The sequence below is a fragment of the Ahaetulla prasina genome, chromosome 9 (assembly GCF_028640845.1).
Source record: "Ahaetulla prasina isolate Xishuangbanna chromosome 9, ASM2864084v1, whole genome shotgun sequence".
NCBI lineage: Eukaryota > Metazoa > Chordata > Lepidosauria > Squamata > Colubridae > Ahaetulla > Ahaetulla prasina.
In genome coordinates, this window is record NC_080547.1 from 17,153,892 (window position 1) to 17,173,619 (window position 19,728).

Sequence of the window (19,728 nt, forward strand, 5' to 3'; positions counted from 1 at the left end):
TGCTGGCAATTACCAGGCTGGGAGAGGCCGTAGTCTTTTCTGCTCATTAAATGTAGGAAGGTTTCATCCGCGAGAAACATGAACTAACCTTAAAAACCTATTTAGCATCCCGGGAGCACTATCAGCAAAATATTATACAGAATGCAGAATAACAAAGTTGGAAAGGACCTTGGAGGTCTTCTAGTCCAACCACTGCTTGAGTAAGAGAACTTAAACCATTCCAGACAAATGGTTGTCCAGTTTTTTCTTAAAGAGACTCAATCTCTTCTGAGCCACCAGAGGCTCTTCTGGTGGCTCAGACTGCTAAGACAGTCTGTTATTAACAGCAGCTGCTTGCAATTAATGCAGGTTCAAGTCCCACCAGGCCCAAGGTTGACTCAGCCTTCCATCCTTTATAAGGTAGGTAAAATGAGGACCCAGATAGTTGGGGGCAATAAAAATTTGACTTTGTATATAATATACAAATGGATGAAGACTATTGCTTGACATAGTGTAAGCCGCCCTGAGTCTTCGGAGAAGGGCGGGATATAAATGCAAATAAAAAAAACAAACCGTCAGTGATGGAGCACCCACAACTTCTGGAGGCAAGTCATTCCACTGATCGTTCTCACTGTCAGGAAATTTCGCCTTAGTTCCAGGTGGGCTGTCCCTCTGATGCGCTTCCATCAGTTGCCTCCTGTCCTGCCTTTCAGATGCTTTGAAGAATAGATTGAGTCTCTCTTCTCTATGACAGCCCCTCAAATATCAGAAGACAAATATATCCAGAGGTGGGCTGCTGGGGGTTCACAGGAGTTCAGGAGAACCTCTAGCTAAGATTTTGTGCAGTTCAGAGAACCCCCAAATCCGACTCCTGGCTGACCTTGCCCACCCGTCCCGTCCTCTCCCAGGAGACCCCACACAGCCTGTTTTGGATGCAGGTAAGTGCAGGGTGTGCACGGAGGCTCAGGGAGGGGAAAAAATGGGCCTACTGGAAGTTTGGGAAGGCCAGAAATGGGCCCGTTTCTGGCTTCCAGAGGGTCTCTGGAGCCTGGGGAGGCTGTTTTCCACCCTCCCAGAGGCTTGAGGAAAGCCTCTGGAGCCCGGGGAGGGCAAAAATGCCCCCCCACCATGATGCAGGAGGCAGACTAGGCCATGCCCACCATGGCCACACCCACTCAGCAACCAGGCAGAGAACCCCTTGCTAAAAACTTTGAAGCCCACCCCTGGATATAGCATCTTTTCTTCATTAGGCTAGACATACTCATATTCTTCAATACTCATATTCTTGAATACAGCTCATCTGTCTGGAACCCATACCACATCTCTGACATTAATACAATCGAACGTGTCCAGAAATATTTTACTAGAAGAGTTCTTCGCTCCTCAGCAAAATACCTTATGCCACCAGACTTGAAATCCTGGGATTAGAAAACTTAGAACTCCGCTGACTTTGACATGACTTGTGTTTAACACACAGAATCATCTATTGCAATATCCTTCCTGTAAAAGACTACTTCAGCTTCAATCGCAATAATACAAGAGCAAACAATAGATTCAAACTTAATGTCAACCGCTTCAAACTTGATTGCAGAAAATATGACTTCTGTAACAGAGTTGTTAACGCTTGGAACTCATTACCAGACTCTATAGTCTCTACTCAAAATCCCAAAATCTTCAACCAAAAACTGTCTACTATTGACCTCACCCCATTCTTAAGGGGACAATAAGGGGCGTGCATAAGAGCACAAATGTGCCTACCGTTCCTGTCCTATTGTTCCCTTTTGTTATAACAAATTAACATGGTTGTTGCATACTTTTGCTTATATATATATTTTTCTTTTATAATGTGTTGATTTTCTTATGTTGATGTTTGTGTATACTGTTGTGACAAAATGAAATTATATATATATATATGTGTGTGTGTGTGTGTGTTTTCTGAGGTTTTCGCGGGTGTTTGTATGTAGGTCTTTGGTTATTCGGGTTTTCTCCCACGTAAAATTGGAAGTGTCTTGGTGACGTTTCGACGAAGTCTCATTCGTCATCTTCAGGCTTCAGCTTCGTGCTTCTGGGAGCAATGTGTGATTGCAGCTGTTTCTTCCTTTTTAACTGCTAGTGGGGGTTTGAACTGATTGGGTGGGAGCTTGGCTGTGCTCTGATTGGATGGGTTTTGGGTTTTTTTGTGCTCTGATTGGCTGGGGGTGTGTCCTGTTTGGGTGGGGGCTTGGTTGTACTCAGATTAGTCTGAGTTGCAGGGGGATTTGAGCTGGTGAACTGCATTGCTGTTGTTTGGCTTCGTGTTTGTGGTCATGCTACATCTTCATAGTGGGTGTCAGTCTGCTGCATGTATGGATTGGAGGGGTTTGAAAACAAATTATATATATATTATTGTATATATACCCAGCTCCTGCAACCATTCATTGCATGCTTTAGCCTCCAGTTCTCCAACACACGAGACATATTTTTGCCCATTTCATCCATAGAATATTTATGAAAATTATTTTGGGGAAGAATCCCAATCTCATTGAATGTAACTAATATATGGGTAAAATGCAGCCAGCTTCTTTCCCTGCCACTTAAAAAAAATATATCTTAAGAGAAATGTCCCATAAATATAAAAAATAAATGTTATTTAATATACTATTAATATCAATTCTTTGAGGTTTTATTAATATACCGTTCCGTTGCTGTCTTTTTAATGCTACATTTCAAAATTGATAGTGTTTAATTTCTATAACTCAAACTAAGTTACTCATGGGAAATGTCACTACGTTGAATGGAATCCCATTAATTTCCAAGGAATGTAGTTATGTAGCTAACTTAATCCAAATGCTATTTATGACTTCTAGCAACAACTTGCTTAGAAAGGTTGTTTAAATATAATTTTAAAAAGAATTACATTCCCCCCCAATAATCTACTGTTTACATTCTGCCATGCGTGTTATGTAATTTTATTAAAGCCTCACGACATATTCCTTATTTTGAAGCTTGCCGTGCAGAGTTTAATGCCATGTCTACTTGCATATGCCAAGGACTGAGTGAAGGGCCTTTTGCATGCAAATGTCCATCTGTTTTCATTTTCCAAAAAGTTCCTCTTCCTATAGAATGCTGCAGATGGCTTCTGTCGCCTGCTTGGAATGGTCAATAGATCACATCTCAAGAATTCGACCTATCATAAATTGGCATCCTTTTTTTAAAAAAAGTTCAATTAGACTTTGATAAGGCCTTCAAAATCAGATTCCCCCCCCTTTCCTTTATACTTAGAATTTCCATTTTTGTTGAGAACAAAATTATCCCTTTAGGATAATCAGACATCTGAGGGTGCATCTTTTTATGGGTTGTTTTTTTGGAGGGAGTCTCTTACCCCAGATTTTGTACTCTAAAATATCAAATGGAATGGAATGGAATGGAATGGAATGGAATAGAATAGAATAGAATAGAATAGAATAGAATAGAATAGAATAGAATAGAGTAGAGTAGAGTAGAGTAGAGTAGGGTAGGGTAGGGTAGGGTAGGGTAGGGTAGGGTAGGGTAGGGTACAGTAGAAGAGAAGAGAAGAGAAGAGAAGAATGAGTGGAATAAGAATAGAATAGAATAGAATAGAATAGAATAGAATAGAATAGAATAGAATAGGAATAGAGTAAAGTAAAGTAGGGTAGGGTAGGGTAGTGTAGAGTAGAAGAGAAGAGAAGAGAAGAGAAGAGAAGAGAAGAATGAATGGAATAAGAACAGACTAGACTAGACTAGACTAGACTAGACTAGACTAGACTAGACTAGACTAGAATAGAATAGAATAGAATAGAATAGAATAGAATAGAATAGAATAGAACAGAACAGAACAGAACAGAACAGAACAGAATAGGTGATTTTGTGATTGTTACATCAGTCCTGCAAAAGAATCACCAATAGACTATGAGTTCCAGTTCCATTTTTGGTATGAAAGCTGGCTGGGTGACTTTGGACTGATCACCAGGAGGCGGTGAGTTCTACTTCCACCTTAGGCAGGAAAGCCACCTGATAACTTTGGGCCAAGCACCAGGAGATTGTGAGTTCTAGTCTCATCTTAAACATGAAAGCCTGCTGGTTGACTTTGAGTCAGTCACTTTTCTCAGCCCAACCCAACTCACAAGTTTGTTGTGGAGAAAATAGGAGGAAGATGGTATGTTGGATGTGTTTGCTTTTTTAAATCTTATTTGTAAAAATAATAAAGATGGGATACAGATAAATAAATAAACCCAAAGTCCACTAAAGGAAAAGATCTCACAGATGGCCTAGTCTGCCACCATCAGCTTGGCAAAGGCTGTCTATCACTAGGTATAATGGAAGGCACCCAAAAAATTTCATAAACCATAATTTTTGCTTCCCTCTTCTCCTCTATGTTTCCATTTCTCTCTCTCTCTTTAAGACTAAATCTGTTTTCCATTTCTCCTTAAGCTAAGTTTCTCTCCTCCATGGTGGCGCAGTGGTTAGAATGCAGTACTGCAGGCTAATTCTGCTGACTGCCAACTGTCAGCAGTTCGATCCTGGCTGGCTCAAGGTTGACTCAGCCTCCCATCCTTCTGAGGTCGGTAAAATGAGAATCCAGATCGTTGGGGGCAAATATGCTGACTCTGTAAACCGCTTAGAGGGGGCTGTAAAGTACAATAAAGTGGTGTATAAGTCTAAGCGCTATTGCTATTTCTGGGTCTGTGAGTCAAAAACCTAGAAGCAAACTGCATTAGTATACAAATTCCTTTTATTCCAAGGGAAGTGAAACCTATAAAGTTGTTTATCCCTGAAGACAAATTTGGGAGATGTGAATTACGTAAGTTCAGATGCCGTTGTGAACGAAGATAAATTCCCTGTCATCTCTATGTGTCCTCTTGGCTTTGATAAGAATGATTAGCATTAATCTCTCACCTCTGTCACTCACTCCTAGGGATGCTCAGCTAAACATCAAACCCAGTGCTTCCCATTCTCTTCATATTTCTCTTCTTTGTTGCCTGTTATTATTATTTTTTGTGATGATGGTGTTCCAGGTAGTCCTTGACTTATGAGCCGAAAATTAACCCCAATTTTTTTGTTGCTAAGCAAGGCAGTTGTTAAGTGAATTTCGCGCCAACTGTGGTGACCTTTCTCACCACAGTTGTTAAGTGAATCACGAAGTCGGGTACATGGTTGTTAAGCAAATCTGGCTTCCCCCTTGACTTTGCTTGTCAGACGGTTACAAAAGGAATCATGGGCAGAGGTGTTCATACTGGTTCGTACTGGTTCAGCCAGTTCATACTGATTTGGGCGAACCAGTAGTGGAGATCACAGTTGGGCCTGCCTATCCACCCCAGCTCTATGATATTATTTTTTGTGATGATGTAAACCGCTTAGAAAAGGCTGTAAAGCACGGTGAAGTGGTATATAAATCTAAGTGCTGTTGCTATCTTCCTTCCTTCCTTCCTAGTGATTAGAATATAGTATTGCAGGCTAATTCTGCCAATTGCCAGGAGTTTGATCCTGATTGGCTCAAGGTTGATTCAGCCTTCCATCCTTCCGAGGTCAGTAAAATGAGGGAGGACCCAGATTTTTGGGGGCAATAGGCTGACTTTGTAAACTGCTTAGAGAGGGCTGTAAAGCACCGTTAAGCGGTATATAAATCTAAGTGCTATTGCAGTGCTATTGCTATTGCTCTTTTCCAGTTTTGTTAAGGCGGGGGGGAGAGGAGAAGAGAATAACAGGTTATCATTCATTTTGGCTGACAGCAGCACCAGTGGGTTCTGCTACATTTCTCCCAAATCTTCCTAGTGGTTAGAATACAGTATTGCAGGCTAATTCTACCAATTGCCAGGAGTTCAATCCTGACCGGCTCAAGGTTGACTCAGCCTTCCATCCTTCCGAGGTCACTAAATGAGGATCCAGATTTTTGGGGGCAAGAGCAGTGGTGGGATTCAGCCAGTTCGCACCTATTCGGGAGAACCGGTTGTTAACTTTCTAAACAGTTAAAAGAATAGGTTGTTGGAAGAAATCTTATTTTGGTTTTTTTCCACTTTACAGGGCTAATCCTGTAAGGAAGGCAGGAAGGAAACATTCTGGTGTTGTTTCCACCCTAATCTTTATTGCCCTGCTTACAGAAACTGTCTCTCTGGTTAACTCTTATTACATTGTAACAGCTAAGGTGAAGCGCCCATCGACCTGAGTGACGTTGAGTTGGTCACGCCCACATGGTCACATGACCACCGAGCCACGCCTACCCAGCTGGGCAGAGAACCAGTTGTTAAATTATTTGAATCCCACCACTGGGCAAGAGGCTGACTTAGTAAACTGCTTTGAGAGGGCCGTAAAGCATCGTTAAGCGATATATAAATTTAAGTGCTGTTCCAGTGCTTTTGCTATTGTTCTTTTCCAGTTTTGTCAAAGGGGGGGAGGAGAAGAGAATAACAGGTTATCATTCATTTTGGATGACAGCAGCACCAGTAGGTTCTGCTCCATTTCTCCCAAATCTGGAAAAAACAAAACAAAACAAAACAAAACAAAACAGTGACTCCATTAGGGGAAAAAAAAAATATTCAGAAATTTCACTCTTCCCCCTCCCCATTTCTCATGAGCATTCCAGACACCCTCGCGCTGAATAAAAGGAAAATCATTGGTATCTGGTTATTAGTTGTAGCTTTCTTAGGTCTGACACAGCCAGTTCAACATTTGCTAATGTCAGCAGATGTACAGGGTTGTTGTTTTCTTTTTTTTTTAATTTCTCCCTCCTTCTTGCAACTAGCTTCCATCTTTGGATTCAAACTCGAATTGGTTTTGCCCCTCTCCTAATTAAAAAAGAAAAAGAAGAAGAACAAACAATTGAAAAGCTTCTGATTTCCCCGCCGAACGTACACGAACAAGCGTTTATTTTTCAAGTACAAAATAAAATATTTGATTTTTAATAGAGGGCTCTGCCTGGGCGCGCGCCCTTCCCCCCCCCAACCTTCCCCGGGCCTCCCCGAACAACAGAGCTCATTTGAATTGCTCTACAAAAGATTGTCTGGTAAATGCTTAGGAAAACAATGCTGCAGTCTGTTGTAATTAAGCAAAATAAAAGTTTCTGTTTGCAATGAGACAATTTGGCTAAGCCGGTTTTCCATTGCAGAAATGGGTTTTGTAGCTCTCCGCTTACTCAAAGAACCCGTGAACTAATTAGATTCCCTCTTGCCGTTATTTTTTTAATTTATTTATTTTTTACCGTTGCAAGAGTTGTTACCCCTTTGTTCTTAAAATTAATGAGGTTAGAAAGCTTTTGCAACATGCTTCTTTCTCAGCTCAGATTACGGCGGAGCGTCTCAGATTTCACTTAGAATAGAATAGAATTTTATTGGCCAAGTGTGATTGGACACACAAGGAATTTGTCTTGGTGCATATGCTCTCAGTGTACATAAAAGAAAAGATACCTTCATCAAGGTACAACATTTACAACACAATTGATGGTCAATATATCAATATAAATCATAAGGATTGCCAGCAACAAGTTATAGTCATACAGTCATAAGTGGAAAGAGATTGGTGATGGGAACTATGAAACGATTACCGTATATACTCGAGTATAAGCCGAGTTTTTCAGCACGTTTTTTGTGCTGAAAAACGTCCCCTCGGCTTATACTCGAGTATATACGGCTTATACTCGAGTTTTTTTTTTCACATTATACCGGATGGTGCAAACTTGGCGGGCTTTTGCATTAGCGCGGGGAAGCCCTGCCGGTGCAGTGAGAGGGCGGGGCGGGGGAGCCGCCAGCCTTCTCGGCTGAGGGAGGGAGGCTTTCCCTGACCGGTAGCTGCCTCATTTCCCTCCCTCAGCTTATACTCGAGTCCCCAGTTTACCCCAGTTTTTTGGGGTAAAATTGGGGACCTCGGCTTATACTCGGATCGGCTTATATTCGAGTATATACGGTAATAGTAGTGCAGATTCAGTAAATAGTCTGACAGTGTTGAGGGAATTATTTGAGGTATAATTATGCATTCATGATACTTATTTCTCCCTCCCCCCAATCCTTTCCCTTCACCTTGGAAAATACCCTTTGCCCTTCTCTGCAGGGGTGGGCTGTTGGGGGTTCGCAGGGGTTTCGGGAGAACCTCTAGCTTACATTCTGTGCATTTTGGAGAACCCCCAAATCCCACTCCTGCCTGGCCCCACCAACCCCACCCCTCCCCTCCCAGGAATCCCCACACAGCCCATTTTGGATGCAGGTAAGTGCAGGGCGCGCGTGGAGGTTCGGGGAGAGCGAAAAATGGGCCTACTGGAAGTTTGGGAAGGCTGGAAATGGGCCTATGTCCAGCCTTCAGAGGGCATCCAGAGCCTGGGAAGGCTGTTTTTGCCCTCCCGGAGGCTCGAGGAAAGCCTTCGGAGCCCGGGGAGGGCAAAAACACCCACCCACGGTTGTGCAGGAGGCTGACTAGGCCACACCCACCATGGCCACGCCCACCCAGCAACCAGGCAGAGAACCCCTTGCTAAAAAAAATTAAGCCTACCCCTGCTTCTCTGTGGTTTTGGCTGGTTCCATTTCTGTAACTAAGCAAACGAGCAAGAGTGGTTTGATACTTGGGATCTTTCCTGATCCTTCGCGTCATGCAGGGAATGAAAATCAACCGTGAGTACTATGTGGTCTGGGAAAATTGGTACACATGGACAATCAATAGAAACAAAATATTTATAAGGCTATTGATGATTAGATGTATATAATGTATATAGAAATTATATGGAAGGTAGATCCGAAATATACAATAATGTCACGGTTCTGTTGAATATGTACAATTGTTATAAAAAAAAATCGTAATAAAAATAAAAAATTTTAAAAAAAGAAAAGAAAAAAAAAGAAAATCAAACGTGAGTTGTCAGAACCAAAGTATTGTGGCTGGTAAAACCTGGTTTATGGCTCAGCAGGTTGTGTGTGAACTCAGCCTGCTGTGACTTCTTCTACAAGCCAGTCATTGAGAAAAGATTCCCAGGGGTCTAGGCTGGGATGGGCTTCAAAACCTTTAGCAAGAGGTTCTCTGCCCGGTTGCTGGGTAGGCGTGACCATGGTGGGTGTGGCCTAGTTGGCCTCCTGCACACCGACAGGGGGTGTTGCCCTTTCCTCAAGCCTCTGGGAGGGCAAAAATGGCCTCCCCAGGCTCCAGAGGCCCTCTGGAGGACCCGTTTCTGGCCTTCCCAAACTTCAAGTAGGCCCGTTTTTCGCCCTCCGCGAGCCTCCGTGCGTGCCCTGCACTTACCTGCATCCAAAATGGGCCACGTGGGGACTCCTGGGAGGGGCAGGGCGGGTGGGGTGAGGCTGGCCAGGAGTGGGATTTGCGGGTTCTCTGAACTGCACAGAATCTTAGCCAGAGGTTCTACCAAACCCCCTCTGAACTCCCAGCAGCCAACACCTGGGACTAGGCCAACTCACCATGGCCGACTTGCCACAGCCAACTCAACGTGGGATAATTCAATTCTGTATCAATCATTTCATTCAATTATTTTTATTATTGGTGACCATATTTGTGACCGTATCAAGGAGAGAACCAACCTAGAACTAAGGAGAAATTTCCTGACAGTGAGAACAATTAATCAGTGGAACGACTTGCCTGCAGAAGTTGTGAATGCTCCAACACTGGAAGTTTTTAAGAAGAGATTGGACAACCATTTGTCTGAATTGGTATAGGGTTTCCTGTCTGAGCAGAGGGTTGGAACAGAAGACTCCAAGGTCCCTTTCCAACTCTGTTATTCTATTCTATTCTATTCTATTCTATTCTATTCTATTCTATTCTATTCTATTCTATTCTATTCTATTCTATTCTATTTCACTCCACTCCACTCTCTATTCGATTCGATTCGATTCGATTCCATTCGATTCCATTCCATTCCATTCCATTCCATTCTATTCTTCATTCCAATATCTATTCTATTCTATTCTATTCTATTCTATTCTATTCTATTCTATTCTATTCTATTCTATTCTATTCTATTCCATTCCATTCCATTCCATTCCATTCCATTCCATTCCATTCCATTCCATTCTATTCTATTCTATTCTATTCTATTCTATTCTATTCTATTCTATTCTATTCTATTCTATTCTATTCCATTCCATTCCATTCCATTCCATTCCATTCCACTCCACTCCACTCCACTCCACTTTCTATTCTATTCTATTCTATTCTATTCTATTCTATTCTATTCTATTCTATTCTATTCTATTCTATTCTATTCTATTCTATTCCATCCCATCCCACCCCACCCCACCCCATCCTATCCTATTAATTTTCATCAAAATTATTGTAACTCTTGTATTACTGGATTGACTTTCTTTCTTATTATTATTGGCCACAGTTCAAATTAACTTTTGTATTTGTTGAATACAAATTTACCCTTTCTAGCTTCCCAGAATCTTCCATATCTGAAAATAAGAACTAATATAACATTTCTGAGCTATTCAGTAAAAACAAAAAACAAAAAAAACCACATTATTCATTTTGCAAGTGGAAAATAACAACCGTGTTGGCACTCTTGCATTCTTTGGCTTCCTCCCTAATAGCCACTGGGGGAGAATATTGTACATATACACAATGAGGTATAAAACTACCATTAGCATAGAAGGTTAAAAAAAGTTGAGCAATAATAACAAGCGTCAACAAATTAAAATGCACAATGAAAGAACACAAACATATAAAAGCTACAATCCTGGCCTAACGTGCGATCCAGCTTTTCGAGGGGGTCAAGAGACACACGTTGTGAATAGCCCAGACAGAAGCGTTCACATCAACTGTTGGTTGCCACTAATGAGATTTCTCTTGGGGTTTTTCCCCCCCCCCTTAATAGCTTAGAGCAGGGGTCTCCAACCTCGGCAGCTTTCAGAGTTGTGGACTTCAACTCCCAGCTTTGCTGGCTGAGGAATTCTGGGAGTTGAAGTCCACAAATCTGAAAGTTGCCAAGGATTAGAGAAACGACATGACAATAACAAAATGACATTTGAACAGAGCAATGAAAAGTTACTCACTTAGGAAACAGAAGTGAAGCAGGAACCAAATGCACAGGTATATAGAATGGGGGCAACCTGGCCTGGCGACGCAATACTCGTGACGACGTTCTTGGTATAGGAGGTGATTGCATACTGATTTTGAGCTGGAGGTTTGATAGGCGGCAATAATAATAATAATAATAATAATAATAATAATAATAATAATAATAAGAAGAAGAAGAAGAAGAAGAAGAAGAAGAAGAAGAAGAAGAAGAAGAAGAAGAAGAAGAAGAAGAAGAAGAAGAAGAAGAAGAAGAAGAAGACGACAAATGCAGTTTTAAGTTATTGAATCAACAAAAGAATGTTTTTGTGAACGAATGCAGAGAGGAAATGGATTTCCAGGAAGGAGCGGGCTGCCTTCCAGAGGAGTAAGAGGCAACAAGAGAAATGGAAGCACGCCAACTTTTCAACAACATTTATTTCTGGAGAAACATCAAAGGGTCAAATCTTTTGAGAGAAGTCAACGCCGAAACTATATACAGCTAGTCTTCCACTTATGACCACAATGGAGCCCAAAATTTATGTTGCTAAGTAGGAACATTTGTTAAGTGAGTATCTATGGAGATTATTAGTCATCCAGGTGGTGGTTGTTCCAAGGTGTTTTTTTTCAGGAGGCCAACTGGACTTTCTTGTTTTTTTCTTTTGAAGATGTTTCTGTTGTGGCTCCAGCTCCCCCACCCCCAACCCTGGCCCCCTGCCAGAGAGTGACTCAGAGAGTGAGGGGGAAGGGCCGTCAGGGCTCCCTTCTGCAGGGCCGGCTTCCCTGGCTCAGCTCCAGGAGCCAGAGGCAGGCCAGGTGGAAGAAATAACAAGGCCTCTGTCTCCTGTATCTCCCCCCGCCCAGGCAATGCTCCCAGACCCAGCTGAGGACAATCAGTCCTGGTTGGACCCTAGGTTTCTTATACCAGAGAGGCGGGAACAACAAAAGCAGAGGTGGGGCAGGCCTAGGAAGTTCTGAATCACAGAGCCACACCCCACAGAGTATAAAAGCAGCAAGGGCTGCTATACTACTCCATGGCGAACAAATCAATTGCTTAGAGAGAACTTGAGCTGAAGTACTGTTCCTGGTTTCCTGGTTGACTCGCCGGCATCAAGAAAAGATAACAGAGAAACTTGGCAGACACTCGCTAGTTTGCTGCCAGAGCTGATAGCTGCCGTGAACTGAATTGCCGGCTAATTAAGTCATCGCTCGTGCCTCTTGGACTGAGGTGGGGGGGGGGGACAGAACAGTTTCACTCCTCATCCAAGAAGCTTCTTCAGCTCTGCCTGGTTTGAAAGAAGGGTCAAAGAGGCCATCTATGTCCAAATTGAACAGCCCTCTCTCAATGGAGGGTGAGGGATACGACATCATCTATCTCCAGTTTACAACACAGTCCTTTCAACAGTTTCAGGAAGGCTCCACACCCATTTGCATCATTCAGGTGACCCTGAGGACACAGATAAAACCTCCCGGTGGCCTTAACAACCCTCTAAAAGGATGCAAATGACCAGCTGTCTGCAAGGAGTATAAAATCCTTCCATTCACCACCATCCAGTCAGAGCTGAAGAAGCTTCTTGGATGAGAAGCAAAACATTTTCAGAGAAAAACTAGAAAGTCCACCTTAACAAAGTGAGTGTTTCCTTGTTTTATGACCTTTCTTGCCACACAGTTGTTAGTTCTTCATAACTGGCATATTGGAATTTCCGTCTTCCAAGTGGGACATGAAACAACTCCAGGCAACCTTACCAGCACCATCAACCATTCTTAAGGAAGAACAGCAGAGCAAATATCCAGGTTTTCTTTCCTGTCCTGTCCTGTCCTGTCCTGTCCTGTCCTTTTCTTTCTTTCTTTCTTTCTTTCTTTCTTTCTTTCTTTCTTTCTTTCTTTCTTTCTTTCTTTCTTTCTTCTCCTTCCTTCCTTCCTTCCTTCTTTTTCTCTTTCTTCCTTTCTTTCTTTCTCTTTCTCTCTCTCTTTTTCTCTCTTTTTCTCTTTTTCTTTCTTCCTCTCTCTCTTTCTCCCTCCCTCCCTCGCCCTCTCTCTTTCTCTTTCTTTCTGTTTCTATCCTTTTCTTTCTTTCTTTTTCTTTCTCTACCTCCCTTTCTTCCTTCCTTCCTTCCTTTTTTCTTTCTTTCTTTCTTTCCTTCCTTTCTCTTTCTCTCTTTCTTTCTTTCTTTCTTTCTTTCTTCGTCTCTCTCTCTCTCTCTCTCTCTCTCTCTCCTTCCTTCCTTCCTTCCTTCCTTCCTTCCTTCCTTCCTTCCTTCCTTCCTTCCTTCCTTCCTGGAGTCTGTCCCTGTTCAGTGGTCCTTATTAATTTTTCACTAGGCTAGTGCCACTCAGCTTCTTAAGCCACATCTGAAAGCAGACTTTTTCACATATCGGAATTGGAAGGGAAAAAAGAAGCAAGGAATGGTTGAAGAGAGGTGGGCCGTTGCCCTCACCATGGAGCAAAAAAAAAAAAAAACCCGACAAGAGTATAAAACATTTAAGAGCAGTTAGTGCATAAAGGTTTCCAGATGGGAGGCAGCAGCACAGATGTGTTCTATTCTAGGATTCCAGTCAATCAGCGTTGCTATAAAATTGTAGATTAATGAATCAAACAGCCTCTTTGGTTGCTAACCGTTGCAGCGGGACTTGGAGAGAAGGGGAAAATAGCCTTGGGGCTTTGCCGCTGAATTCGGCTGAGAACCTGCACGGAATGTTTCCGTTCTCCGCTAAAACTTTTAAAAGCATCCTTAAAGAGATAGGGAAAAGAAATGTGCTTTTGGTCTTATTTTCTTCTCTACGTTCTGCCTCTGTTTGATGGACTTTGGGGTGGGGTGGGGTTTGAAAAAACATTAAAACCAAGGAAATATCTTTCCCCATGCAGACTACTCTCAACCTTAAGAGCAACTGCAGAGTTTCAGGGATTTTTTTAAACCATCATTTTAAATTAGACTAGCACAGGACATTTCCAGTGGTGGAAACCACATCTTCTTTGTGGCGATACATCACTCTTTGTCTCCAGAGTTTTTTTGTTTTTTGTTTTTAGAATAGAATAGAGTAGAGTAGAGTAGAGTAGAGTAGAGTAGAGTAGAATAGAATAGAATAGAATAGAATAGAATAGAATAGAATAGAATAGAATTCTTTTTTTTTTTTGTTTACATTTATATCCCACCCTTCTCCGAAGACTCAGGGCGGCTTACAGTGTGTAAGGCAATAGTCTCATTCTATTTGTATATTTACAAAGTCAACTTATTGCCCCCCTCCAACAATCTGGGTCCTCATTTTACCTACCTTATAAAGGATGGAAGGCTGAGTCAACCTTGGGCCTGGTGGGACTAGAACCTGCAGTAATTGCAGGCAGCTGTGTTTTAATAACAGGCTTCTTACAGCCTGAGCCACACCACGACCCTTTATTGGCCAGGTGTGATTGGACACGCAAGAAATTTGTCTTGGTGCATATGCTCTCAATGTACATCAAAGAAAATATACCTTCATCAAGGTACAACACTTAAAACACTTAATGATAGTCATAGGGTACAAATTTAACACTTAAGGATAATCATAGGCTACAAATAAGCAATCAGGAAACAAACAATATCCATATAAATTGTAAGCAACAAAGTTACAGCCATAGTCATAAGAGGAAGGAGATGGGTGATAGGAACGATGAGAAAATTAATAGTAGTGCAGATTTAGTAAATAGTTTGACAGTGTTGAAGGAATTATTTGTTTAGCAGAGTGATGGCGTTCGGGAAGAAACTATTCTTGTGTCTAATTGTTCTGTTGTGCAGTGCTCTATAGCGTCGTTTTGAGGGTAGGAGATGAAACAGTTTATGTACAGGAAGTGAGTGGTCTGTAAATATTTTCACAGCCCTCGTTTTGACTCGTGTAGTATACAGGTCCTCAATGGAAGGCAGGTTGGTAGCCTTTGTTTTTTCTGCAGTTCTAATTATCCTCTTAAGTCTGTGTCTGTCTTGTTGGGTTGCAGAGCCAAACCAGACAGTTATAGAGGTGCAGATGACAGACTCAATAATTCCTCTGTAGAATTGGATCAGCAGCTCCTTGGGCAGTTTGAGCTTCCTGAGTTGACGCAGAAAGAACATTCTTTGTTGTGCTTTTTTGATGACATTTTTGATGTTAGCTGTCCATTTTAGATCTTGCGATATGGTAGAACCTAGAAATTTGAAGGGTTTTTTTGGCATGGGTTTTTGAAGCTTTAATGCGTTGCCGCTGATATATCGTTTAGTTCGATTGCTATGGCTGTTGGTGCTGCAGCTGTTACATTTGGGATGGTTGCTTTCCGATGCAGGCAGTAGATTCACCCTCTGGTTTAGGTCGGATGCTCGAGGGAGAGGCCCAGGATATTAATAAACAGGTTTACATTTTTAATTAAATCAATGTCCTGCACTTTTGCTTGTAGGATTTAGCGTTGCCTCTATGCATAGCAATGAGAGTCTCGCTCGTAGGCCCTCTCCCAACAATTAACAGGCATAAAGAAGGAACACATCTGCATGGCGGTACTGACAGAGATTCCATGTGATACGAGAATGGAGCTTTCAAATTAATTTAAAGTATGGTTTGTGAAAACACAGCTGGATTTTGAGCTGGCGTGACCCCTGTCTGCATTGTTTGAGTTAAACTAGGAGATGCACAACCTGTGGTTCCTGCCCGTAGTTTGCTCACCGGTGCACTCTTGTGAATACCATCCGTGATGGTTTTAAGCATCTAATTAAATCTAACTTAAAATTTAATCAAATTAGCTTATGTTGTGACTGGCGTGGCTACTTTCCCTTCGTCCCAGCCACTTTGGGGGAATTCAGAATTCTGGCATAGTGCTCAGTGACCAAATTGGTTGTGTACCTTTTTGTGTGTGTGTGTGTGTGAGAGTGTGTGTGTGTGTGTTTGTGTGTGTGTGTGAGAGAGAGAGAGAGAGAGAGAGAGAGAGAGAGAGAGAGGGAGGGAGGGAGCCTCTATAATTTCAGGAAACTACAAAACTGGATCTTTGGGGGTTGTAACTCAAAATGTTCCCTAACCACCTTTTCAGCAAAGTGGAAGAAGAAAGGGAAACAGAGAATGTCTCCTCCTCCTCCTCCTCCTCCTCCTCCTCCTCCTCCTCCTCCTCCTCCTCCTCCTCCTCTTCTCCTTTTCCTCCTCTCTCCTCCTCCTCCTCCTCCTCGTCTTCTTCTCCCTTTTCCTCCTCTTTCCTCCTCCTCCTCCTCTTCTTCTTCTCCTCCTCCTCCTCCTCCTCCTCCTCCTCCTCCTCCTCTTCCTCCTCCTCCTCCTCCTCCTCCTCCTCTTCTTCTTCTTCTCCCTTTTCCTCCTCTCTCCTCCTCCTCCTCCTCCTCCTCCTCTTCTCCCTTTTCCTCCTCTTTACTCCTCCTCCTCCTCCTCTTCTTCTCCCTTTTCCTCCTCCTCCTCCTCCTCCTCTTCTTCTTCTCCCTCCTCCTCCTCCTCCTCCTCCTCCCTCCTCCTTCTTGGTGATCCTATCACAGACCAAGCATGAGAGCATCCATAACAGTGTCAAGGAAGCAGGCTAATTAAAGAAGATGTTAGGATTCCCCTTACGAGTAGAATGCACACATTATTTCTGGGCAAAAGGCTGAATTCCATGCTGGGGAATTGGCTGGCTGCGGAATTCTGGGAGTTGAAGTCCACAAGTCTTATGGTATATAGAGATTCTCAGTATTCAGGTCTTGGTTGTTCCAAAGGTGCTTTGTTTTCAGGAGGCAACTGGACTTGCTTGTTGTTGTTTTTTTTTTCCTTTTGAAGACCTTTTGCTTCTCATCCTTCCTATCGAAGACTACTTCAGCTACAATTGCAACAATACACGAGCACACAGTAGATTTAAGCTTAATGTGAACCGCTCCAATCTTGATTGCAGAAAATATGACTTCAGTAACAGAGTTGTTAATGCCTGGAATGCACTACCAGACTCCATGGTCTCATCCCCAAATCCCCAAAACTTCAACCGAAAACTGTCTACTGTTGACCTCACCCCATTCCTAAGAGGTCTGTAAGGGGCGTGCATAAGAACACAAGCGTGCCTACCGTTCCTCTCCTATTGTTTCCTTTTGTTATATCCAATTAATATTACATACTCATACTTATATATATGCTTATATATTGTATAGTTAATACATGCTTATGCTTATATATACTGTGTGACAAATAAATAAATAATAAATAATAATAAAAAAGCTTCTTCAGCTCTGACAACTATCCCCCCTATCCTGTCAGAGCTGGAGAAGCTTTTGGATAAGAAGCGAAACATCTTTGAAAGAATATAGAAACCAAGAAAGTCCAGTTGCCTCCTGAAAAAAGCACCTTTGGAACACACGTCTTATAGTTGCCAAGGCTGGATACCCCTGGTCTGTACTCTAAAAATCAGTGGGAAGAATAAGTAAATATATATAGGAAGAAGAAAAGAAAAACAATAGGACAGGAACGGTAGGCACATTTGTGCGCTTATGCACGCCCCTTATGGTCCTCTTAGGAATGGGGTGAGGTCAATAGTGGAAAGTTTTTGGTTAAAGCTTTTAGGATTATGAGAAGAGACCACAGAGTCAGGTAAAGTGTTCCAAGCACTTATAATTCTGTTACAGAAGTCATATTTTCTGCAATCTAGATTAAAGCAGTTAACATTAAGTTTAAATCTGTTGGTTGCTCTAGTATTATTGCAATTAAAGCTGAAGTAGTCTTTAACAGGAAGGACATTACAATAGATGATTCTATGAGTTAAACTTAGGTCTTGTCGAAGGCGACGGAGTTCCAAGTTTTCCAAGCCCAGGATTTCAAGTCTGGTGGGATAAGATATTTTGTTGCTTACAGAGGAATGGAGAACTCTTCTTGTAAAATATTTCTGGACACGTTCAATTGTATTGATGTCAGAGATATGGTGAGGGTTCCAAACAGGTGAGCTGTATTCTAAAATTGGTCTAGCAAATGTTTTATATGCTCTGGTTAGTAATGTGGTGTTTTTGGAAAAGAAGCTACGCAAGATTAGGTTTACAACTCTTAGAGCCTTTTTTGCTATATATTTGCAGTGGGCTTTGGCACTTAAATCATTTGACTATAGTGTTATTTCACCAGGATCTATATTAAAGACTAGATAATATAGATATTCTCCAATGACACACCTAATACTTATCACTGAACTGTAGTTAAGTAATGACTGTGGAACAAATCTAGCAATTATACCCAAGACCTTCAAAGACTATATTTGGCCATCTGAAACTTTGCTTTTCCTTCTGCTCTGAGACTTCTCCCCATGTTTCTCTATAACTTTTACTTTCTTTCCCAAATTTAACTTAAGCTCTCAAATGTTTCTCAGAATCCTCCTTGATATTTGTAGGGGTGAGGGGGAAATCAGGGGTGAAATGCTCCCGGTTCGGACCAGATCCCCCGATCCGGTAGCAATGGCGGTGGGTGGTTTGGAGAACTGGTAGCAAAAATCCCTTCCCCCTCCCCATGCCCAGCTGAGCCGCGCGATCATCAGATGTTGATTTTTTTTTACTTTTAAAAGCATTTTTTCTTCAGCCGAAAAAAGGCTTTTAAAAGTAAAAAAAAAAAGGCTCTGATGATCGCACGGCTCAGCTGGAATCGCCAGAGCCTTTTAAAAGCATTTTTTTACCAGAGGAGCCTTTTATCAGAGGAGCCTTTTAAAAGCATTTTTTCTACAACCTCTTCGGCCGAAGAGGTTGTAGAAAAATGCTTTAAACTCTCTGATCAACTGAGTTGCCTGATCGTCAGAGGCTTTTTTCCTTTTCTTTTAAAGGCAAAAGTAAAATGCTTCGAAAAGAAAAGAAAAGCCTCTGACGATCAGGAAACTCAGCTGGGATTGTCAGAGCCTTTTAAAAGCATTTTTTTAATAACCTCTTCGGCCGAAGAGGTTGTAGAAAAAATGCTTTTAAAAGTAAAAAAAAAAAAAAGTTGGCCACACCCACGCAGTCACATTACTCCACACCCACAGAACCAGTAGTAAAAAAATTTACATTTCACCATCGAGGGAAATCTCATTTTGCTAATGAACATTGTCTTTCTTTCTTTTCTTTTTTGTTGTGTCTGTCATCTGATCCAGGCCCAGGAGCAGTACACGATGGCAACAACGCAGCTTCCAGAGCAATGGCCTGCATCTGGCTATCGGGCACTCTCTTTGCTTATTTCCTGCTCAAGTTTTGATAAGAAGAGCGAGGATCCTTGCAAAACGCTGCCTGGTTTCTCCCGCACCACAGACTTTTAACCATCCACACCACTGGGGGGAACTTGAAAAAAAAAAAAAAAAGGAAACCAGTCTACAGCTTGATTCTATTGCTGGGTGGACGAGGGGAGGGAGGGGCATTCTGATACCAAGCCGACCACCTTTTATGGACCAGTTCATCACAAATATTTCCCAAAGCTGAATCACTTTTCAACTTCCTTCCGGGACCATTCCATCTTCCTCAAACGCCCTGTGGAAAACATCTCAACTTCTCCTTTCTTTGACCGAATGCTTCTGCCTGCCCAAATGCCCCTGGAAGAAGATATGCTTTTCATCCAAGAGACAACTGTCCATCAAGCAAGTCAACAGAGCATCCCTTTTCCTTCGGTGTCTCCTTGACCAACGGGACTGCCCCACCCCTCCCGTTTTTGTTTTTTTAAAAAAACGATAACGCTGTACATATCTGTTCATGCTTCGAAGCGTCTACTCATATTCTGGATTCTCGCCTCCCCTTGGGTTGATCCTTCGAAGGCCTTTGCTACCGTTCTGCAAAGGCCGACTTTGCAAGCCCCCGCCCCCACCCCAGGATG

At 42.2% G+C, this 19,728-nt stretch overlaps 1 protein-coding gene across 3 annotated transcripts in view; it reads left to right on the forward strand.

Annotated features, from left to right (window-relative positions):
- Window positions 1–19,119, forward strand: part of LOC131203861 (opioid-binding protein/cell adhesion molecule) — a 541,096-nt gene extending 521,977 nt beyond the window's left edge. For all 3 annotated transcript variants that reach the window (XM_058194544.1, XM_058194545.1, XM_058194543.1), the window contains one exon: window positions 19,019–19,119. In XM_058194544.1, the coding sequence (XP_058050527.1) occupies window positions 19,019–19,119 (101 nt within the window). The remainder of the gene's footprint in view (window positions 1–19,018) is intronic.
- Window positions 19,120–19,728: the final 609 nt, after the last annotated feature.